General features: G+C 40.0%; 1 protein-coding gene across 2 annotated transcripts; it reads left to right on the top strand.

The window, feature by feature from the left end:
* The first annotated feature begins 12 nt into the window (after window positions 1–12).
* atf3 (activating transcription factor 3) lies at window positions 13–23,894 on the top strand. 2 transcript variants are annotated; one of them, XM_059985865.1, is made up of 5 exons: window positions 50–150; window positions 5,048–5,139; window positions 20,927–21,165; window positions 21,329–21,436; window positions 23,086–23,894. In XM_059985865.1, the coding sequence occupies exons 2-5, from the start codon at window positions 5,136–5,138 to the stop codon at window positions 23,281–23,283; spliced, it is 549 nt and encodes a 182-aa protein (XP_059841848.1). In that variant the 5' UTR covers window positions 50–150; window positions 5,048–5,135; the 3' UTR covers window positions 23,284–23,894. The 2 variants fall into 2 exon arrangements, with proteins under 2 accessions (XP_059841849.1, XP_059841848.1); XM_059985866.1 differs by lacking the exon at window positions 5,048–5,139 and having other exon boundaries at window positions 13–150.
* The last annotated feature ends 1,216 nt before the right edge of the window (window positions 23,895–25,110 follow it).

Here is a 25,110-nt window from a genome sequence, read left to right as displayed (position 1 = left end):
AAAGCTCAGACTCACTATATAAGGGCAGTGATGCAACCTCAAACGGTGTTCCGCAACTTTTTCGGAAACTGCACAGGTTGGGCGGCCGAGCGCCGCCGATCTCAGAGTGAAGCAGCGTCTGCCCGCGTTCGGAGCCACTTCGCACCAGAGGTAAGTCGGCCCAGCGAGCCCCGGCTGTCTCAGCCCGCTTTTCTCGGGGAGTCTTACAGCGGTTTGCCCCCGACTGGTTCGGCTTTGAGTCTTTGTTAAAGGGCCACGCTACTTCCCCGCGGGTTTTGTTTGGTTTGATGCCTAATCCCAAAAAAACACTGCCCGACTGGAATCCCAACCCCGTCCGGGTCCGGAGAATCATTCATCCCGTCCCGGAGTCGGCTTACTGCCCGACCTTTCCAGCCGCCTCAGGGCGGTAGAAGGTCTGCTGTGAACATTTCTGCTGCCTACAGGGTCCCGTTGAAACGCTACAATGGTTTTATTTTGCCTGTAGAGTTTATTGAATGAGTGTGATCATGGCGACTCTTCACGTCCGACCGCCTTCTTCCTTCACCTCCGCCCCATTAACAATATCACCGCTCGTAAAAGCAACATGATTTTCGTGATCGGGCAACCCCTCCACCCCGCAACCCGTACAGGGTTAACCAACAGTCGAGATCTGCTTAGTCAGAGCACCGAGAAGCGGCGTCACTGTCAGATGACACGGCAGAGCTTCTTGTAAAAAGCGCCGAAGTTTTCCAATCTCCGCCTTGCTGCAGTTAGTTGCAAAGTTCTGAAGTTGCAGTGCCTCCATTTACTCGCATGATGGAAACACTGAGGATGTCCGATCTGACGTTGTGTGAGGGCGGTAGACGAGAGCGGGGTTATGTCCCACGGTGATGATTATATACCATTTCATGCCTGACCGTGCCCTTTGCCTATCAAAACTAGTTGCATTACTGTACATTTAAGAGCAGGCGTGGAGTTTATTAAACTGAAAACTTGTCCACCTTTGACTCTGACTGACAAACAGAGCCACTAAGACCAGACATACGGGAGGAGCTTTATCAAGAAGATTCCAAACAAGGCAGGCTTCAGTAAAACCTATTTGCCTCCTGGAGAGATAGTCCCTTCCAGAAAGCCTATTCACAACGTCCTCCTCATTTGAAATAACTACCAAATGTACTCATCTTACGTAAATATATTGACCCATGTGTAGCTCCAGGATGTGGTTAGTTGTATTATCTGTGAACAGTCTCAGTAATTAGACACAAGAGATTGTCCTGTTAAAGTATTTTAGCCGGAAATGTCGATTGTTTATTCCTCTCCATAGATGCTTGCTAGGGTTAGTGTAAAAGTTGAACAGATTCTCCCTTTAATAAATTCCATATGTGCTCTTAAGTTTATTGCATCCAACATTTTTGTGTGTTGCTCAGGATTAAGAGTTGTTCTCTGGATCAGTTGCAACACACACAAAATGCAACAGAACTCAGCGGGCCAGGCAGCTTCTATGGCAATGAACATCGAATTCTCCAACTTCCGGTAATTCCCTCCCTCTCCCTTCCCCTATCTCACTTTCACTCTGCCTCCTCATCCAGCTGCCTATCACCTCTCTCATGATTCTGCCTTCTTCTACTACCCACAGTGCTTGCCCCTTACATTCCTTCTTCACCTCTCTGGCCTATCCCCTCCCTGCGTCCGTCCCCCCCCCCCCCCGCCACCCCGCCACCCCTTGATCTTTCCTCTGATTGGTTTTTCACCTGGTGCCTTCCACCCTCCCCCACCTTCTTTATAGGGCCCCTGCCCCCTCCTCCTTCAGTCCTGACAAAGGGTCTCAGCCCGAAACGTTGACTGCTCGTTTCCACAGATGCTGCCCAACCTGCTGAGTTCCTCCAGCGTGTTTGTACGTGTTGATTTGACCACAGCATCTGCAGTGTACTTTGTGTTATCTATGGCAATGATTGTTTTGACTTTTCAGGCCTGGACTATTCTTTAGGAATTTTTTAAACATTTAGCAACCCACCGATTAGCATTCAATATTCCTAATGATGAGACCACATGAGCAAGTAAACTGCATACTGAAAAGCTGAAATAGAAGCAGAATTGCTGGAAAAACTCAGCAAATCAGGCAGCATCTGTGGAAAGGAAAACTGGGTGAAGAGCTGACATCTATATAAACATGTAATCAGTGCTCCTCAGGGTCAAAGTCAGTGATGGACAAGTTTATGTGAGACCATGTGCTCAAGAAATGAAAGATTTATCAAATAAATAATGTTTAAAGTGTAGATTTTAAGGGAGAAGCTTTCTGGAGGTAGTAATTCAAAGATGAATAGCTTAAATGATTGTTTTTCTTGTGAAAATGCAATCTTGGTTCAAAAAGAGTGTTTTGTGTTGAGATGTGAGTGGGCTAGAATGCAAAAGAGCCATTACTTTCCATTAAGAAATAGCCAGAGGTCATTCTCATCTTTAGTGTCTTATATCTTAGGAATTGGACATCAGTTTTCAAAATAGAGATTTTAAAGTTGTGTCCTGTTATTTAGGTCAAGGGGCTGATGGCTTTCACTGTGTCAACATGAATAACAGGAAGAATGACTGATACATTCTGTATTCTCAAGGCAAAAAAAATCTTGCCTCATGCTTAGATCGGCAATATTTTCCTGTGTAGCGAGTTAAAATATTAACAGCCATGACAGTAGATCACTTTTCCATTGTGGTATTTTATGTGTATATTATTGCCATATACATTTATAAATATGTAATCATGCATAGCACTGTAATGGAAAAGCAGCAATGCAAAATATTTAAATGGCTTAATTGAATTGTGTAATGTTTCAGCTTAGTATCATTTTGCCCTTAATTGCCTAATGTGCATCTGCTTTCTATTTGGTACTTCACTTTCCCTAAAAGTTCAACTCGTACCACTTTTAGCGGTATGCAGTTGAACACTGAGTGAACCAGGAGTGTTCCTTTCTTCTTTGGACTGCTTTCATGTCAAATCATGCCAGTTGTGAAATTCAACCGGGCACTTACTGTAGATTTAGAAAATGAAAATACAAAGTACTCAAATTCTTCAGCAATGTTACAGATTGCTGAACCCACGTCAGAATTGGAAGAAGGGGAAGGCGTGCATGTTACAGGTTGCAGAGAGAACAAGGGGAGTGTATGTGATAGGGTGAAGAGGAGGGTCTTCAACTTGAAGCGTAGTTGTTTTGGGAGTGTAATGCTGGATTAACAGAGTTAGATCCACAACCCTGATGCAGGAGTCGTGCTGGTAAACAAAATTCTTGGCTAAATCATTAGGGAAGTTGGGGGGGAGGGTCCTCCCCTATCAATTTACTACCCCCTTCTCCCCTTCTCCAAATCTACTAACTCCCTTCCTTTCTCCTTAATGTATAGCTAGTAACCTGATCACCAATCAAACATTTGGGTTCCTGAACAATCGCTCCCCACTACAGTCCATCTCCTCACCAAATGCTGCAAATCTTCCTTTTCTCACACCAAATGCCATGCTACTTCCCTCCACTCCCCATCTCAAGTGGTCATCAATTTCTTGATTGTTTTCCTTGTCCATTGCCATCATCAATAGCCACTAATGTATGATATCAGTTCAAGGAAGCACATCTTGTGTATGAAAGTTGTAATGCTGATTTGTTCCACTGCATCTCCACCATTTCAATGCACCATTAGGGTGCATTAACCTTTCTAGATTGGACTTTACTCCTGTTAGATATCACATCATTTCAAATTTGGCAATTGTGGATGTAGAAACTGGTGGTTGTAAAAACTGTAAAGTTTCGATAGTATGTTAAGAGTGGTAAATATTTTTACTAGGTATTCTGAGAGTATATAATGAGTTTCATTTATTGGAGTATTATTGATACCAAATTTATACTGAAAATAATGTATTCAAATATCATCAAAGACTTCCAAAGCAATATTTTGATGTGTATAGCATCTCTTTATTTCTTTTCAGTTAATTAATATGTGTTGAGAGTGAGCAGGCTAAATAATAATGAAATAATTGCATGGGTTGGGCTGGGAATGGTCATTACCTTAGATACTACCATACAATTGTAATTGCAGAGTCATTGTAGTACATTTTGGAGAAAGTTTAATTGGGAAGTGGTCTGATATAATCAATGTAGTGGTTAAGTCCCTTCGCCCTTGGGGCACAGGTAGCCAACAGCACCTTGCCAGAGTCCTTTGTCCTGGGTCAGTCTTGCAAGTTGTCTCTAGGAGTAGCCCACCTTCTTGATGGATCCTGTCTGTCCCAGGGTTTAGGTCTTTGGAACTGCTGTTGGTGTTTCCTTATCATTGTTTTTATGGGCTGCAATTGCTAGCCCCATGCCCAACCCTCTTCCTTTTGCAGCTGGGCTTGCGACTGTCCATGGTGGAGTTAATTAATGTAATACAAAGCTCTTGCTTTCAACATAGCAGAACAGGAAAAAAAATCAATAACAAACTCATAAACATGTAAAGAGTCTGCAGATACTGGAAATCTAAAGCAGCACACACAAGATTCTGGAGGAACTCAGCAAGGCGTGTCGCACCCATGGAAATGAATAAAGAGTCAACATTTTGGACCAAAACCCTTCTTCAGGACTGAAAAGGAAGGGGGAAGACACCAGAATAAAAAGGCATAGGGGAGGGGAGAAGGGTAGCTGGAAGGTGATAGGTGAATCCAATTGGGTGCAGAGGAAGGAAACTGATATGAGAAGAGAGTGGATCATAGGAGAAAGGGGAGGAGGAGGGGACTCAGGGGAAGGTGATAGGCAGGTGAGAAGAGGTAAAAAGCCTGAGTGGGGATAGAAGAAGAGGGGAGGGGAAAAAATTTACCAGAAGGAGAAATCAACATACATGCTATCAGGTTAGAAGCTACCCAGATGGAATATAAGGTATTGCTCCTCCAACCTGAGTGTGGCCTCAGCTTGGCAAAAGGGAAGGCCATGGCCAGCACATCAGAATGGGAATTGGAATTAAAATGTTGGCTACCGACCGGGTAGTTCTGCTTTTGGCAGATGGAGCGGAGGTGCTCGATGAAACGGTCCCCAATTTACCATGGGTTTCACTATTGCAGAGGAGGTCACACTAGACAACCCCAGCAGGTCTGCAGTTGAAGTGCTGCCTCACCTGGAAGAACTTTTTGAGGCCCTGAGTGGAGGTGAATGGGTAGGTATAGCACTTGGGCTAATTTGCAGGGGTAAGTGGCAGGAGGGTGAATCTCCACTTTAAGTCTACACATGTATATAAAATCTATATAGTTAATTGCTTGTAATGCAGATTTGATTATTAAAATTAGGGACTGGCATCACTTTTTTTAGAAGGGTTAATCTTGATTAGTCATTGTTAAATATGTTAAACACTAGTGCCTATTTTCTATTCAGCTATTCTCAAGAGGAAATTCCACAGCGTATAGTCATCACCATTTTGGGATTAAAATAAGAGGAAAATCCAATTTACTTAGTCATTCTTGGGTTGCACTAAGCTAGAAAATGAAAAGTGAACATTTAAGATAATAGGTTATAGTGCCTTGCTATCTCAGTTGGAGAATCATGAAATCTCTTGCTTTTTGCCTAAAATATCTTGTACATTAAACTTCATGTTGAATTTGTAAGTTTAAAATTTCACTCTTGCTGCTGAAATTAATTCTTCCACCTGACTGAGAAGCATTAGCAACAAGCTTTCATATTTCATATTCATAATATTTTTATTGCAATGCTATGGCTAAAATACTCACGTATATTATAGATATTGCTTTCCTTCTCTTATTTTACCTGTTAAACACAGACAAAAACAATATCTTTCTGGCAAGACTTGGAAGATACACTGTTACATGCACTTGAGGAGCGATGAACTATGAGATGAGAGGTGGGATTAACCTAAAGTCCATTCACTGTTGGCTAGTAGCAAACCCATGATCGAATAACTTCCTCAGGTGGTAAACTTCAATGAATTGTGGAATTCTTCTTCAAATGGAAATAGACAACTTTAACATTTGTGCTCGATATTACTTTAAAAACAAAGGCATTTAAGGCTTTTTGATGCATGGGTGGGAGCTAAAATGTGTATTTATAGTTGGGGGAAAGACCACCGTAATGGTAAAGGACCAAAGCAGCCCACATGTTTTCTTGTGATCAAATATTAAGCCACTGTCTGTTTCTGACTCTCATTTGAAGAAACTTCTGTTTACTCAGCAGAAGAAATCAAATGTGATGAAGCCTCCTGCGTATCTGTCAAAAATATCCTGTGCATTAAAGTTCATCTTAAACTTGTAGGTTTAAAATTTTGACCTTTTTGTTGAAATCTGTTCCTCCACCTGACTGAGAAGCCTTAGCAACAAGCTTTTATTCCAACATGCCCTTGGTGTCAAAAAGGTATTCGTCCTGAAGGCCTGAGTTTAAGGCATGGACATTTTTAACAATGGTGTGTCAACACACTGACAAATGTATACAAGTTTGTTTGTGTAACTTGCTTATATGAGCAACTTGAACACATTCAATTTCTGACCACGTGATACTCTGCAGCAATAACATTAAGACTATTGCAGAGAGCACAAGTTATAGTGGAGAAATGGGCCATTCCATCTAAGAATTTTTCTTCCACTTACTCTTGCTATTATTCCTTTATCCCTTTGATACTGAGGTGTAGATGTTTCCTTCTTATAACTGTAAAGAAGTTGTTCCATCCAGTAAGGATGGAAAGCAAGCAAAGGGTCGGCCAGATTTGAATATGGGACCACTTGCCTCAAAGTCCATTGCAGATGCCACTACACTACCGGCTGGCTATTTCACTTACTGCACTGTGACAAAATCAAAATTTAATTTTCATCATCTAATCACCACAATTGAGCTATCCTGAATTATTTTTCCACTTAGAAATTTGATTTAGCCTTTATTTTGTCTGATAAATCTCTTATACGTTCTGCTAATGCCAAATCAGAAATCATTGTAAAAATTGTAAAGTTAGGACATACTTGCTTTAAGAAATTGTTATTATGGTTCTCTCTCTATTTAGGGGTGGTTTTAGAATGCTACCTGTGCATATCCTGACAGTATGTAGTGGTTATTGTTGTGCATTGTTTGGGAGGAAACAGTAGACAATTTCATAATGGGCTGGACGTCCACAGGAGTAAGGTATTAACATTTCAAACCCTGCAAAATTATTTCTATCTGTAATTTTCATCTACAGTTTTATATCTTGAAACATAAGCGCAAATTGATCCTATTTGTATGAGGAAATCTTAAATTTAAGAATTGTAAACATTGTTATTTTATGCAGCAGGAAAATTAACAAATTAAGGCAACTGACCCTTAAAATGCTTTTTAATGTATTAAATTTTTTTTCTTGGAATTTGTAAAACTGTTGAATTTTCATTTTGTACAAGCATTAAACATGCTACTTGACAGAAGACATTTGTTTGATCTTAAGGGAAGTGGAATTTACTGGGCTTTCCAGGAAGAAAATTATTCATCAGAGGCCATGTCAGACGATTTGTATTCACAGGCACATTAGTCATCATGGTTATCTGGCCATTTCAACAAAAGGCTTTGTTCCTTTCACATATGCCCAAACTCCTCAATTTTCCATTTTAGAAGCATTGTTTTCAATATTAAAAGAGTTATTTGACATAAAACTTGTGACAGTTTACTAAATTCTTTTGGGAAGAAATCACATGATCCAAATGTGCACCAATGGTAAAGAGGCTGAAAAGATTTGATGGTCAGAATTTCTTGCAGAAACTAAGGTCACTGGGTTTCTAGTTGTAGTCCTACCTGGAGCAGGAGGTGCTTCTATCAGCCCCAGAAGTGTAGGGTTTAGAATAATTTGAGGCTAATCTCAGATACTGTTTTGTTGATGTTGAGTAACCTGGCTGATAGGGTAAATCTAGCAGTGAAGTAACCTCAATAGCACACAGCTTGCAAAAATTGTCTGCAAATGTGGCTTTGCTATGGATGGGACCCAATAAGATGAGAACTTTAAAGAGGTCCCCCAATGGTCACCATATTGAGAGTGCTGCTTTTGTTGTCTTACACTCAGAGCACCAATATGGGCAATGTTTATACGATTAGGGTAGGATGTTACTGGAAACAAAAATCAATGCATTTCTGTTGGTTAAATGTGTCTATTGATTTTCAATGTATTAATCTTGGAATTCAAAAGACTTAGACCGAACTTCTGAATTAATTTCAGAAACATTTAATCTAAAGTATTGCACAGAAGAAATTTAACTTTCTTCCTGCAAAATTCTGCTATTTAAAGAAGCTGTGAGTATTTTTATGCAGTTACAGTGCTGAGGTCCAATGTCATTATATGAAAGCAAGTAATCATGATTATTCTACTGAAGGTTCTAGAGACTTTGATAGCCAGACCACTTCACTGATGTAATGGAACTGATTAAGAGCAGGTCTTTATTATTGTCTCCTGTGAAATAAGGGCAAATAGTGCCTGCAATGAGAGTTAATGTGACATTGTCATCAAAGTTATGTCACTGAAACCCAGAAAGTTTTTTCAGTGCAAACCATTCCAACCCTAAAAGCCATGTGGCTGTCAACTTTCTTGGAAAGGATTTGACAAGTTTCCCCACAGTAAGTAAAGCGGAAGATTTTTTTAAATGAAAGGGGCAGAACTTCAAACTAGATTTAATGAATACTTCTACTGTATTTCCGTGATGAAGGCTGAGCAGAAGCTCTAACTGTCATCAGAAAGTTTTTATTTTCACGTCTGTGTGGTGTCATGGCTTTTGCTCTTTGAATTTAAACCTTGTAATGTTTTAGATTATGTAGTAACACAAGTCAGGTGTTTCAGCTTTTAAATTGTTATATATCTGTTCAAAAAACCTTATCCGAGTTATGCTCCAAGGAACGTTTCAGTCTCTGTGCTATGGTTCATTTTTCTATAAATCTCAGTTCTAATGTCAAGTGCAGTAGGTGACAGCAGTTGTATTAAGTGATAGCTGTAACTTCTCACCCATTTAATCAGAAATATCTCACTGCCAGTCATAGAAACATTGAAAACCTACAGCACAATACAGGCCCTTCAGCCCATAAATTTGTGCCGAATATGTCCCTACTATAGCAATTACTAGACTTCTCCATAGCCCTCTATTTTTCTAAGCTCCATGTACCTAAAAGTCTCTTAAAAGACCCTATCATACCCACCTGCACCACCATTGTTGGCAGCCCATTCCACGCACTCACCACTCTCTGAGTAAAAAAACTTACCCCTGATATCTCCTCTGTACCTACTCCCCAGCACCTTAAACCTGTGTCGTCTTGTGGCAACCATTTCAGCCCTGGGAAAAAGCCCCTGACTATCCACATGATCAATGCCTCTCATCATCTTATACACCTCTATCAGGTCACCTCTCATCCTCTGTCGCTCCAAGCAGAAAAGGCCGAGTTCACTCAATCTCTTTTCATAAGATATGCTCCCCAATCCAGGCAACATCCTTGTAAATCTCCTGTGCACCCTTTCTATGGCTTCCACATCCCTCCTGTAGTGAGGCGACCAGAACTGAGCACAGTACTCCAAGTGGGGTCTGACTAGGGTCCTATATAACTGCAACATTACCTTTCCACATTCAGTTCCACAATTAATGAAGGCCAATACACCGTATGTCTTCTTAACCACGGTGTCAACCTGTGCAGCTGCTTTAAGCATCCTATGGACTCGGACCCCAAGATCCCTCTGATCCTCCACACTGCTAGGAGTCTTACCTGTGCTATCTTACCTCTGCTATATTCTGCCATCATATTTCACCTACCAAAATGAACCACTTCACACTTATCTCGGTTGAACTCCATCTGCAACTTCTCAGCCCAGTTTTGCATCCTATCAATGTCCCTCTGTAACCTCTGACAGCCTTCCACACTTTCTCCAACCTCTGTGTCATCAGCATACTTACTAATCCATCCCTCCACTTCCTCATCCAGGTCATTTATAAAAATCACAGAAAAAGGGTCCCAGAACAGATCCCTGAGGTACTCCACTGGTGACCAATCTCCATGCAGAATATGACCCCTCTATACAACCACTCTTCACCTTCTGTGAGCAAGCCAGTTCTGGACCCACAAAACAATGCCCCCTTGGATCCCATGCCTCCTTACTTTCTCAGTAAGCCTTGCATGGGGTGCATTATCAAATGCCTTGTTGAAATCCATATACACTACATCTACTGCTCTTCCTTCATCAATGTGTTTAGTCACATCCTCAAAAAATTCAATCAGGCTCATAAGGCACGACCTGCCCTTAACAAAGCCATGTTGACTATTTCTATTCATATTATACCTCTCCAAATGTTCATAAATCCTGCCTGTCAGGATCTTCTCCATCAACTTACCAACCCTGAGGTAAGACTCACTGGTCTATATTTTGCTGGGCTATCTCTACTCCCTTTCTTGAATAAGGGAACAACATCCGCAACCCTCCAATCCTCTGGAAACTCTCCCGTCCCCATTGTTGATGCAGAGATCATCACCAGAGGCTCAGCAATCTCCTCCCTTGCCTCCCACAGTAGCCTGGGGTACATATCATCTATCCAACTTGATGCTTTCCGAAAGCTCCAGCACATCCTCTTTCTTAATATTGTTATGAATGTACCACAGCTCTGAGGGGCCGAAGGGGCGGGAGCAGCCCCCTCCTTCCGGAGAATCGCAAGAGCACTATTAATTCAGGTCTTGGACCCAGGCAAATGAGAGACAATGTAATGGTTTTGGCCAGGGCTCTTAGAGACACCTGTGCTAAGTGCATGACCCTGCTATGTAACAACTGGGTGGGGATTGCATCACCCTACTTTGATGGACATCTACAACTCTGCAAGTCAAGATAAAAGGGGACTGCAGAAGGCGGTACCCCAGAGAGACGCACCAGAAGGACTCCATCGCTCAACGCTCCCGTGATAGCTGGAAGCCAGTCAAAAGCCACGTGCGCTCCATAACTCCGTAAAGCCTGGGGAGCGGGTGGCTGATAATACCGAGAAGGACTTTGAACTAATAACAGGGAAACAAAGCTCCCCTGATTCAACGGTGTTGCTTCATCAAAGACCCGGGCAAGTTTTCCCGTTTTCTCCTCACTCTCTCTGAAACACGTGAAACCCAGCGATTCCCCAAAAAGACTGAAGGCTGCAGACTTCTGAGTGACTTTTATATTCCCAACGGACAATATATTATCCCCTAGACAACAGTTGCGATTATTTCTTAATGATGATTATGGCTATACCTGCGCTTTAGATTGAGTTTGGCTTATGTATATGTTCTGAATGTTTGGTTTAACCTTAATTTTGTGCCCCCTTTATGAATAAAACGTTCGAAAATAGTGCCATCAGACTCCAACGGACCTCTCTATCTTTGCTGGTGAGTTATCCAGTTACGGGATATGTAACAATATCTACATGTTCAAGCTTTTCAGTCTGTTGCAAGTCATCACTACAATCACCAAGATTCTTTTCCATAGTAAATACTGAAGTAAAGTATTCATTAAGTACCTTTGCTGTTTCCTCCAGTTCCATACACACTTCCCCACTGTCACACTTGATAGGTCCTATTCTTTCACGCGTTATCCTCTTGCTCTTCACGTACTTGTAGAATGACTTGGGGTTTTCCTTAATCCTGCCCACCAAGGCCTTCTCATGGTCCCTTTGCTCTCCTAATTTCCTTTTTACAATGTACATGCCATCCATCTGTTTGATCTTGCCTGATGATGCAACATTTTTAGGTGTTGCCTCATTGCTGTGTGAATGTTTGTGAACAGATCAAATATTGATACTGTACAAACTGATTCTTCCTGTAAGCTTGTGTCGAGCATTTCCGAGAAAATGTCACTGTAGTGGTTATATCTTGTACTTTGCACAAACGGTGACGTTTTCACTTTTTTTTAAACTTTCTGTTTTTTAAAGATATACTCAATTGATTGGGATATGATTGCAATAGCTACCTGTTAATGTATACACCTCACTTCTGTAACTGGCTACTTGTGATGGAAAAGTGCCTCTTAAAGAGGATTTTGGACTTTCATGACAAATTGCTAATGCCTAGGAGGGTGAAAATTGTGAGTCTGTTTTCATTCTAATATGCTGGCTGTTACGTATTCAGGCAACAATAAATATATGAGTTCGACAAGGGTTTCTTATAACAAACAACACGTTTATTAAACACAGAAAACAAACCCCCCAAAAGTAAACAAACACTACCGTAACCGGAAACAGCTGCTGAGCGGCTGTTCAAACAGTTCGTAAAGTGATATTCCAAAACAGTTCTTAAAGTGATATTCCAAAACAGTTCTTAAAGTGATATTGCCAAAAGTTCGATATGCTCACAGTCCATTTAAAAGGAGAGACTTTACAGGACGATTTAAATTCTCTTTCACGTCGCTTGCTTCGATTCCCGACGTCGAAATTCCCACGAAGAATTTACGAAACAGAACGGCTTAAAGGCACTGACCTTTCCTTCTCCACTACCTTCAATCCTTTCTAGGTAAACCTAGGGATTAACACGAAGATAGTCAACGAAATCCTTCCAAATAAGGATCAAACAAAGGTCACCCCCGTTTCACCGTAGAAAGCGATTCTCCTCGATCTTTAACTTCCAACCTTGAATCTTCACTCTCCTTTAATTCTCAAACTAACAGAATCATAAAGAACCTGTTGGCATTAACCTTTTAAACTTTAGGCATTAAATAAAAACTTCATCCTTCAACTAAACTGCGTCATCACTTCAAACACGCAGTGGCATGAAGTCAACTTGGCAAATCCAGCCACGAACTGCCCCTCCTCACAGGGTGGGGTCTACCTTTTATAACCTGTAAAAAAAACCCATCACATGATCTCTACTGGCGGGAAAATGACGTCATTCCACCATCACAAGACCATCACCTCAAGTCCAGTATAGCTTCAACCCCAGTCACATGACAAGGGCACCACTGTCATGTGTCACGAGTACGTAACATGGCAAATGCTGAGTTAATTCTTGAGGACAACAGCAGAAATGCCTGATCTCAAATTTAACCAAACCACAGACTAATACTGGAAATAGATTCACTGGGAAAGGTAGACCCTATTCAAATCCTACTCGATTAGTCAGTAAGATCTCTTTTTATTTCAGTTTTCATCTGAACCCTAGCATCAACTGTACTGAACTGACAGCCTACGTTCCCCTTGATACTGATAAGTGAGATTTTGACACAACCTTCAATTCTGACATTTCCTAGTAGGACAAGATCAAGATTGGTCTATGATTTAACCTCATATGCAGTCCACATTTCCTGTTTCCTTTAATGCCATTGTAGGTGCAAACTGAACGGCCATGCAGATTTGGCAATCGAAATAATAGGTTTATTTAAAATACTGACGAGCACCGTGAGATCAGGCCAAGCTGATTTCCCTGAGCATGACTTTAGTACAGGTTTTACCTTCTCAGTTGATGAGATTACCAATAAAACTAAATTTTGCTAACAGAATGATGCCTTCATTTTCTGCCACAGACAACTGGTTTGTCTGCAGCTCATGGGTATGTCTTTTTAGCTTATAGAAATTGTTCTGTGTTTTGGAAATCCTTTGTTTTAGAAATGATTTTCAATTTGAAAGTCTTATATGTTAGAAGTACTCTTGAGTTTTAAGTGTGTTTTAAGGTTTGAATTTAAACACGTAACATTGAAAATAAATTGACTGCATTTAAACAATCTGGAAAAACAGGCTGCAAAATGGCAGATGGAACTTAATGCAGACAAGTGTGACGTTTTGCACTTCGATTGGACCAACCAGGGTAGGTCTTGCACAGTGCTCACTAGGGCACCGAAGAGTGTGGTAGAACAAAGGGTTACAAATATTACAAGGATGTTGCCAGGTCTTGAAGACTTGTTACAAGGAAAGATTGAACAGGTTAGGGGTGTATTATTTAGAATAGTGGTCACCAACCTTTTTAAGCCCAAGATCCCCTACCTCGGCTTTACTGAAAGGCAAGGTTGACCTAGAGCTCGACTTAGAGAAAAGACAGCTCAGATTGTACTTCCAACTTGAGGCACTTTATTTGGGCTGATTGTATTTTAATTACTTAAAATGCTTTTGTCAGACTTTAAAATTAATGTAACCAAGAAAAATCTGTAACTAGCATATCAAACAAGCCATAGCGACATCGAGCTCATCCAATAACACCTTGAATAAGCGGTGCTGAAGTGCTTTTGCTCGAATCAAGTTTATCAGTTTGACCACCAGGGTCATTACATGAGAAAAGTCCATGACCTTCCCAGCCAAGGCCTGCTGATGAATCACACAATGATAATCCAGGAAGTCGGGAAAATCAAGAGTCATTACGGCAAGGCTATAAAAACCAATGCGCACACCGCACATTGCTGAGGCCCCATCAGTAGTAATTGCCACCAGTTTATGAATGGGTTTGTCATTTTCACAGACTTTTTTTTAAACTCATTGTAAATATCCTCACCTCTCTTCTCTCCTTTAAGTGCAAAAGAGTGAAGAAGTCCTTTTTTGTAAAATCCTGGAAAGCCATTCTGACAAATACAACAAGCTGAGCTGTTTGCATTACATCCAGGGATTCATCAAACTGTCGCGAAAAAATATTCACGGAGTGACAAGTCCTTCAACACTTATAGATCCACATCCTCTGAGCAGCATGTTTGCTGGGCCTTCAACCCCGATTTCAGCTCCTCAACTTTCCTGGTATTGGTGAACTTACTGGGACACTAGTATAAGTTTCAGGGGTACTCAAGCTAATGACACCACTGTTTTTGTTTCCCATTTCTTGTACATTTGGGGAATGTTGGAATTTAAAGGGGGAGGAGGGTTGTAATGTGAGCATTATAAAGATAAGTTAATACCAATTAGGATCATGGTAATAGCAATACTCCCGCTACAGAAACTGTTTGTAAAGAAAGATTGTTTCTGGGGTTGCAGGGTTTTCCTTCCGGTCTTTTTAGCCCGGCGCGCATTAGTGAAAGCCTCTGTATGCAAATATTGTTTTACCATCCTAGATAAAGTTGTTCCTTTTGGGCATGAAGTTGTCAAGTGGTCCTTTTTCAAAGTAGAAGTTACTACATAATTGCATCAAAACGTTTGTCAGGCATAATGTATTTGTGTATTTATTTTTTTCGGGATCTGCTGGGGAAAGTCTCAAAGATTGACCAATCAATCGCAATCGACGGGTTGGCAACCACTAATTTAGAGCATAAAAGATTGAGAAAATTGTGAGAGGTATAGATAGGATAAATGCAAGCAGGCTTTTTCCACTGGGGTTAGTTGGGACTACAACCAGAGGTCATGGGTTAAAGGTGAAAGGTGAGAAGCTTAAGGGGAACATGAAGGAAATATTCTTCACTCAGAGGGTTATGAGAGTGTGGAATGTGCTGCCAGTACAAGTAGTGTATGTGACCTCGATTTCAATGTTTGAGAAGTTTGGATACGTACATGGATATTAGGGTTATGGAGGACAATGGTCCTGGTGTAGGTTGATGGGAGTAAGCAGCTTAAATTCAGCATGGACTAGATGTTCTTTAGGCCTGTTTCTGCGCTGTACTTCTCTATGACCATCTATTAACATCTATAAATTTAATGAATATGAATTGCCATTTGTATACATGTTCCAAATTTCTACCATTCTCTGATCTGATTCCTAAATTCAGTCTAACTTGTAAACTCTTAAAGCTGACAACCTCTCCAACATTTGACATGGACAGAGATTGGAGAGCTGTCAGCTTCATGTATCCAGGATATAGTGATTGTGAAGAACAAGAGCATTGCAATAATCCGGTTTGGATTATGAAGAACAAGAGTAAATCTCTTGCCCTTACTTCTTGAGGAAGCCTCTTGCCCGAGAGGTTTCAGTAGATCGTTGTAATTACCTAATTTATTTATCATAAGCCATTATGCAACAATGCTCTAGGAACAGCATTCCCAATTTTAATAGACATCTGATCCACATGTATCTAATTTATTGTCATCAAAGTCACTGTAGAGACACTGAAGGTGGTGACTTAGTAGAATCTCCCAAACTCAAAAGTATGTAACATGTTTATACCCTTAAGATCAATAGACAGTTCAACACAGTTTCAGTTGATACAAAGACATTGTTCTCTGAACTTATTTACAATGGTGCAAATTACATAAACCCATAGGCGTCTGGATTGATGCAGGCCAACTAGCTCATCTCCATTCTTTAATGTTCAGCTGAGGTACATGCAGTATCTTACCGGGCCAGTTTGTGCTTTTAACTTCAATCTACTGATTGCAATTTACAATAAAAACTGAAGTCTGGTTCTTGTTTTGATTAATATCTGCTATATTGACATAATTCCTGACTACTCTTTAACAGTTACCTGCCAGATAGCCAATTTGACGACAATTACAATGAGCAGCAGGAGCTTGTCTCTTGGCTATACTAAATGTAATCTCCACCTATTCCCACCACTGGTTTTGTTCTTTTCAGTTGCCACCTCCAAGCCCTTTTCAATACCGTTTAAAAGAGCATAATCATGCAAATCCTGGCACCCAGCTGGAAATTGATTTTTTTAAAAAAATCTTGCATTGTTTTATTTTCTAGCCTGCTCATTTTGATATTAATATTTTTATCAGTTCATCTCTTCTGTCAACAGACAAGCCAAATTATAAAGATACCTTCCTGTTGCCTGTTTTTCCCCCTCTTCGGCAACATCTGGATTGGGGAGAAATTTAGAAGTTAAGGTGTAGTAGGGGACTTGTATTTTTCTAAGCCAAAAGGAAGGTAGAAAATCCCATTTCTTAGCTTTTAGTCAGAATCCTACAGAATGGACACATCCCATCCTCCAGTCTTCTGTGCCCAAGAGTTTCAAGTGTTCATCTACACTCTTCTTAAATGCTGTCAGTGATCCTACTTTGACCAGTGCACTCCAGAATACATCCTTTACTTTAGCCTATAGTGTTGCAGGCTATGACATTTCAAGTGCTCATTCAGGTACCTTTTTTAAAAAAAAAAATTGGTTTCTAATTATATTCTTCCAGGTAGAGAGTTCTCCTTTCTTTGAGGGAAAAAGAATCCTCTAATCATTACACTAATGACCTCTTCAAGCAACACACAGAAAGTGCTGGAGGAACTCAGCAAGATGGGCAGCATCTATGGAAAAGAGTTAAAAAGTTGATGATTCAGGCTGAGACCCTTCATCGGCTGAAATGTCGACTGTTTTGTCTTTGCTGCAGAGGCTGCCTGGCCTGCTGAGTTCCTCTAGCATTTTGTATGTGTTGCTTGGATTTCCAGCATCTGTAGATTTTCTCTTGTTTGTGATGGTTACCTCTTGCCTGACCTGACGCATATTTAATTATATATAGCTTAATAAAATGTCCTTCTTTTTGTCTCTATTCTTGTATCAAAGGAAGGAACTTCTATCTAATTTCTCTTCATAACTAACATTCTTCAGCCCTGATAGTTCTTATAAATCTCTTCACCATATTAGGTGCTTTTGTTTGTATTCTGATCATATATTACAGGATACGTGTTAAACTCTTAATGATGGCCTAAGTAGGTTTTGTGCAATTTGAGCATGACTTCACGGCTCTGTATTTTGTCCAATAAAGGCCTTAGTGCACAACGTTCTGTGCTGCCTGTCCATTTTACCTCTAGAGATCTGTGGAGATGCATCCCAAATATTCTTCTCGTTGTCTATACTTAGTGTTGCTATGAATATCACTTGATGAAATGATACTATTTGTGTGATACAGTAAACATACAATAAAACATATGGGCCTGTTATTTCCACAAATTTAAGGTGTGCATTGTAGGGGGCGTTTTTCTCTTTTTATTCAGTGGCTGTGGGTTATTTACAGAAATGCTGAATGAGTTATCCCTCTATTTTGAAGTAAACAGAAAGAAAATGTGCTTGTTTCCCTGTTTTATCCCCCGTCTTTCAATGTAAGATACCGTGGACATAAGCGTAGGATTAGGCCCTGTGGCTCATCAATGGACTACTCCACCATTCAATCTTGGCTGATTTATTTTCCCACTCAACCCCATTCTCCTTGGAATATGAAGTATCCATATTTCTATTTCAAGGATTTCCAATAAGGACACAAATAAGGGGGATGACATACACTTTTTTTGCTGTGTATGGTGTAGTTGATAATTGGTGGTTGTAATAGTTAAGAATGGAGGTTAAAGTGCTATGTACTGAATGGAACACTGAGTTCTGGCACTAAACATTCCTAAGTGCTTGTGTAACAGTAATAAATTGTTTGCCGAGGTGATGACAGGGCTACATCCAGCAAATGTTCATGTTGAGCTGTCAACGAGCAGCTGTCTTCTAATCTCTTAGCTGTATTAGATTTTTATAAAACCACTTGTGGTGTGACATCACATTCCTTCATTGACAACTCTCTGTTGCATGTATACAACATTCTTTAGATTGTCCTTTGACAGATTTGCAAGACGTCAGTTCTAGTATAATTCATTTACTGGCAACATCTGCTGGAAAAGGATTTCATTCATTAGGGACTAAAGTATAACTCTAACCACTGGCAGAATTGGTAGACTCCAGTGCAATTCTACTTCATCTTTTAGAAATAGTGCGGGTTCCATCAATATACACTGGAATGATGGAAGTATCTTGAGAAGGGTTAGAGTGGGAAGGGAAGCTCTGCGAAAGCACTTCATACTGAAAATAGTTTTTAGTTCTTCCATCCATCATTGCTCCAGTTTCATTATCCGTATGCTCTCTTGTTATCTGGCATGACTGTATCTAAGAAACAGCTGAAACATAGAATGGTGGAAGTGCTTATTAACCTGATTTCAGTCTGTAATGAAATTTGTTATGCCAGCAATTGCCTCAGTACCCTATGCTATAAAAAGCAACAATGTGTAAAGGGAGAATGATTTTCAATTTTGAGGTTCATATATTAAAAAATATTTTTGAACAATAGAACTGGAGAATGGATTTCTAAACCAATCTCTGTAGGGGCTTTTATTAGTAGCTGATTGAACGATAACTATACCTGAACACAGACCTGTTTCCCTGTAGAAAAAATTATTAGGAATATGAATTGAACTTTATAAGACTTATTTCTGATACATTTCAAGGTCATCCTTGCTCATTCGATACATAAAACTGGATCTTGCCTATTTTAATGGATGGGAAATTGTTGATTACTGCCTGGCGCACGTTCCTAAACTGGGCCCTCGGATTTGAGTCTTGCAGTTTGTACTGAAAAGTTGAACACGAGAAAATCTACAGAGGCTGTAAAGCCAAAGAAACACACATGAGAAGAACTCAGCAGGTCAGGCTGCATCCATGGAAAAGAGTAAACAGTTGAAGGTACTCAGCCCAAAATGTCAACTGTTTATTCTTTTCCATAGAAAAGTTGTACAGAACAGCAAATCACCATACTGTGAATGCTGTTTGGTCACGGATCACTTCTGTCCTTTTTCCTTCCTGCCCACAAAGAGGGTTTAACAGTGGCAAGCTGAGATTGTAAATCCCGTAAAATAGTTGTTTGAACTTGTGCCCCACAGCAGGACACACCATATGATTTCACCAAGCTAAATTCAATTTAGGTCCTCTTTAGTAGTTTCAGAAAGCTTTTTCTTAAATTTAATAGGAATAGAGTTGCAGCATGGTATGACCAGACACTGTGTTTTGTTTTTGCAACTGTGTCCATGGGCCATTTCAATCTCCCATGTGGATATCAATCACTTGCATTATAAATCATACAAAGACCTTAAGAACATTTTGTTGCAAAAAAGAAATTAGCTGCTATGCATAACATGTTAAATTATTTATCTTACAAACCTTTATCTAAGCATGTAATTGTATTAGATTAGAGCACCATGCATACTGGGCCAGGGCTTGTGTAGTAACAACAGAGGTTTTAACCTCTTCAAAATAAATGGGTTAGAAGTATTTCTTGATTTCAGCATTCTAGTGTATAAAGATCAAACACCCAATGTGTAGGGAAAAAAATACAAATTGTGCAAACAATAAAAGTAAGCAAGTAACATTGAGAAATGAAGTTCACGAAATTGAGTACACAGCCGTGAAGCCCGTCACTACCAGTCCGGGAGCCCATCAGTTGCAGGCCACAGCTTCGGCGAGTCCAGCACATCGGCAAGTGTGTATTGGGAAGATCAAAACTTTTGGCTTTGAGCTTGTCATAACTCTGACCCCTGGACACCAATACTCTCTCCTTCTGGCAATTGTATAAATTCAAATCATTTATAATATTGTCATTTTACAACACATACAGCATCAATGAGACTGTGTATTTCTACCTCAGGGGTAACATTGTCTCTCTCCCCATCTCATTTTATCTATAGAAATCCACATTCATGCATTTTTACTTTCCAAATTTAACTACTTCATTAGATTTCTGTCCAAACTTGTGCCATTCACAAGCCCATGCCCTATTTTAGTTGTTTCTATTCAAGTATCATATTCTTGGTTTAACAACAACTCAGTTTTGATCAATCAACATCAGTCACCCTGTTATTCACATTTATGGCCTGGCCCCTTGCTTTCTCTGTAATTTCCTCAAGCTTTCTGGATGTCCATTCTCTTCCCATTCTGTTCAGTGATCGCTCCTTCATTTTACTCACTCCATCACTGGTGGCTAAGTAAAGATTCTAACCTCTGGAATTTTCTTCCTAAGCAGTTCCACCTCTGCTTCCTTTGAGTTGCTTCATAAAAGCTACCTAGTTTGTGGTAATCATCTTAAAAGACCTTGAATTGTTGCATTTTGGGGTGAAGTCTCGATCTATGGCCTGTGGTTTTTGAATCCCCAAAGCCCTATCCAATTGAAAACCATCAAGAGTTTTCAGTTTTAACTTTTGTTTGGAGTGGATACAAGTTGAAGTACTTGTCCACTAGCTACTTTGGTATATAACAGGGAGGTATGGGATGTAACCAAAGAGAACTGGGAAAGGGAAACAAATATTTGAAACATTAACTAAATTGCACCAAGTAATTTAATCTTCGATATTCTTTTGAATAGACAAAACCAACATGCTCCAACACGTTGGACAAGGATCTGCATCAGACATCAGTACAGCAGCGGTTGTTCCATGTACCTCACCCTCGATGTCTTTGGTATTTGATGAGTTTACGAACATTACGCCTTTGGTCAAGGAAGAGCTGCGATTTGCCATTCAAAGCAAACGGATATCAAATGGAGCAGCAACCATGGAATTTGTGATGGGAAGTGAGAGCTCGAGCGACACAGTGGAAAGGCGGGTATGTTTGAAAAACACATGTATCTCAGTGTATTAAAGTAAGTCTACAATACAGTCAATGCTGTCGTCAAAATATGACCAGTACAGATGATCTTGTTTGATGTTTCAGCATTACATCCATCAGGCACCTCTTAGAAAATTAATTTGCATGTTCATTCTTGCAGATGACGCCACAAGAAGATGAGAGGAGAAGAAGGAGAAGGGAAAGAAATAAAATAGCAGCAGCTAAGTGTCGAAATAAAAAGAAGGAAAGGACAGACACACTGCAAAAAGTAAGTCCGTGTGCAAATCAGTAAGTACATTCCATTTGTTCTTACGTATGAATGCTGCATTACTCTGCTTTGAAACTGAGCTGGTGTCAGTGATGTGGCCAAAAACTGCTGTAGTGAATGTTTATTTTCCAAAGCAGTAGCGCTACTTGATCAGATAGTATAAACATGTGCCATGTTTGTGAGAGTGACTAAGGTCTGAAAACTGATCCTTGATCCCAGGTATTATTCCTCAAATAGATTAACTTTGTCCTGTGACATTAGACAGAATATGAAGACAGTAAATTCTGGTTTTAATTGGCTGATGTTGCTTTTGTGGAAATGTTGCAATTAAATAATTAGTTCCTTTGGGTTAAATCTTTGAGAGATTAAGGGAAAAACTGAAGTTTATGTTGGGATGTATAGGATTAATATTGCACTGGAGTAAATCTGAGTGATGCCACTACTGTTGGCTCTTGGTTCTGTTATTGCACCTCTCAAGATAGTGGTACCTTGATGTAAACTTGAAGTAGTGAATAATCTAAGACTATTTATATGCACAATTCTTGCCCCTCTTTGTGGGTGTCTAATTATTATATGTGACCAATTATTTTCTAATTATCTCTTGCTGAATGGACAATTTCTTAAGCCAAGTTGAGTCTATGCAAGCATGATGCAAAATTCATTTTCCACTTTTTATTTCAAGACCATTTAATTGTGTAAAAATTGCTATTTTGGATTGAGTTATACTTCAAAGTACACGAAGTTTCTTCTACACAGTTAAAGGGTATTCTACATCCAATTGCCAATATATTGCCAATATATATCTATATTGCCAATATATATCTATATTGCCAATCAGGCAATGAGGCACTCACAACATCTAAAGCACTGGCACAACCTTCAGCTGACCATTTTTTGCCTCCAAATTCATGGTGGTTATGCTATGTGATTTGATATTGGAGCCACATATTCAACAATGCAAGTCGGAAACAAATTAATCGTGTTTATTTCTCATAGATGGTATTTTTTTAAGTTCTCTATATAAATGCCAAAGGCTCCAGTTATCCATCCACTGCAGCATTTCTGAAATGTAAGAGGTGTTTGCCAGTCCTCTGTCTTTGCTACCTCACTACCAGCCCCAAAAGAAGCATTGTCAACCTGCTTCGAACACTTCACATTCCTGTTTCCTAACACTGTTTCAGTACAACCTATTCATATTTTATCTAGCAGTTGAAATTGGCTTACTGAACTATACTTTTGAAAACACTATTTTTCTGTTTTGCTACTGTTTTTAAAATACAATGGCTACATTCTCTTCTCTCTATAATGATTTTGACACAATCCCTGGGAGTTAATGGAATATTTCTTTGAAAGTAACCTTTGATTTTCAAGAGTCAGTGACTATATCCCTGAACACAACCTGGGAAATTGTTCAGTCTTTCCATAACTTTGGACGCTGATGGGCACGCCACTTGCAAGTCACTCCAAGTTGCCTAACACTCTTTACATTGTACTCATACAACCTTCAATAACTGTTTTGTCACTTCCATTTATGTCTGTTTACCACTGTGGCTGTCTATTGAAAGAGTATCTTTTGAAGAATAACTTTTAAAACAGTGCCTTTGTTCATTGACATAAAGAATCCTAACTCAGGAAAATCTTGTCTCTAGGAGTCTGAAAAACTGGAATCTTTGAACGCAGAACTGAAAGCACAAATAGAGGAACTCAAAACTGAGAAGCAGCAGCTGATTTACATGCTGAACCTGCACAGGCCTACGTGTATAGTCCGAGCTCAGAATGGGAGAACTCCAGAGGATGAGAAAAACCTTTTCATTCAACAGATCAAAGAAGGAACACTACAGAATTAAACTCTAAAGGAAATGGATCCTAGATTCAGAGGCTGTCTCCCGGCCAGAACCAAGAACAGGAACAGCTTAATGTTATTACATTACTGTCTTGCTAAGGAAGGACTTTTCATTAGCCAGAAGAGCTTTGCACTTTCATCATAATGGATGTCATCTGTTTCAATAACTGTTGAACTTGGAAAAGCCCTGCATATAAACTGCACGCAACTGGGAGGGAAAAAAACACTTACTCTCTTGCCTTGATATTAGGCAGCACAATTATTTTTTATTAGTGACGCAGGCGTCATGCCTTGTATTGTCTTTTGTTGCTGTTGATGCCCAGTTCATGTACGAGCATGCCAGCCGTGTTTGTGGTATTGTTACTTTTGAGACCGTGTGACTCTATACTTTGCAGCTTTTTACTCTGGTCTGAAGCACTTACACTCGTTCAGAATGTTGTTATATGAGCGTATTACATAAATTTCAGAAGAAAAAGCAATGTTACGAAAGGATCTAAGCGTGTATGTACAGTACAAGTACTAAAGAATTTTAAATGGAGTGCTCTAATATTTTTTCTACACTGTGATAGTTGAGGTTTGCATTTGATACATTTAATAATAAAATATTGTCATACGATTGAATTTGGTCATGTGTCTAAGCAAATTTCTTGATTTATGAAGAAAGGAAACAACTAAAATGTGTCTTACGGGATAGCCCAAAGCTCTGCAGAGACAACTGAATACTTTAGAGGTGTTGCAGCAGATACACAGACACTTGTGGAAACTTGCTGCGTGCCACTGGGTAATGTGATCATGTGTAGGCAAGCTGATTAGTAATATTGATTTGTAGTCCACACCTCCCCAAGGCTACAAATAGTACAGGACTGAGCACATTATCTTGCAATCCATCCATGTATTTCTGTAAACTGAAAGTGATACTACACCTTCAGCACCCAGAAGACACTCAACTAACGCAAGGCTCTGCTATTTGCCATGCAGTAGCTATGGTGCCTTCATCCCACCATCAACCACACTGTGAGATTACAGCCTGGTTACTTCATGACAAGTGGTATGTTTTCAAGATGCGGCTCAACTTGTTTTTCGACGAGTACTGATTGCTTCAAGAACCATGCTGTCACAAGAAAGCTGTGTACGCTATTTAATTTTGCTCATCATCTCTTTTGACCAAATTTAGTGGTGGAGTTTGCACCTTACACCTCCGTTGGCAGAGACTTATCTCCACCCTACCACCCGAAGTATACTCCAGTCAAGCCTAGTCCCTACCAAACTTGCAACCTCCACCACTAAATTTGGCATAGGCAGCAGGCGCACGAGAGTTCCACCATCTGCAGGTTCCTCTAATAGTCATGGACCTTAGAAATACATTGCCAATCATTCATCGTGATTGGATCTATATTATGGAACACTCCACCCTAGAATACTATAAGAGCACTGTCACAAAAAGGACTGCAGCAGGTCAAAAAGTTGGCTCATCATCCACTTGTTAAGGTTAAATAGGAATGGGCAACAAACACTGGCCTTGGAAAATAAACCCGGTGAGTGTACTCTGAAGCCAAGCGTGGAATGAATGCTGAGATCATTGGATGAGCTGCCTTTTCTGGGAAGGGATCAAATTTCTTTAGTATATCTGGAGCTGGCCTTGCGGCAAGAGAAGAGTATTTGATCGGGATCCTGAATTACAGCTTGGCGTGTTATGAGCAGGTTGAGGTGTTGTCATTTGGGAGGGCTCAACTGGCAGTTGAGGATTTGGATTAACAATCTGGGGAACTGTCAGATGCTGGGAATGGGTTTTTGGGTCAGTTCAGATGGCAGATGAATGAGTTGATATGGC

The sequence above is a fragment of the Hypanus sabinus genome, chromosome 12, assembly GCF_030144855.1.
Source record: "Hypanus sabinus isolate sHypSab1 chromosome 12, sHypSab1.hap1, whole genome shotgun sequence".
NCBI classification, from domain to species: domain Eukaryota; kingdom Metazoa; phylum Chordata; class Chondrichthyes; order Myliobatiformes; family Dasyatidae; genus Hypanus; species Hypanus sabinus.
Note: the sequence above shows the minus strand (reverse complement) of the source record. Positions and strands in the feature narration are given on the sequence as shown.

Bases quoted from the DNA above. Each gene is read 5' to 3' on its own strand.
- atf3 (XM_059985865.1), top strand. The intron at 21,166-21,328 runs GTATGTTTGAAA...TCATTCTTGCAG, and splicing joins GCGACACAGTGGAAAGGCGG to ATGACGCCACAAGAAGATGA. The intron at 21,437-23,085 runs GTAAGTCCGTGT...TCTTGTCTCTAG, and splicing joins GGACAGACACACTGCAAAAA to GAGTCTGAAAAACTGGAATC.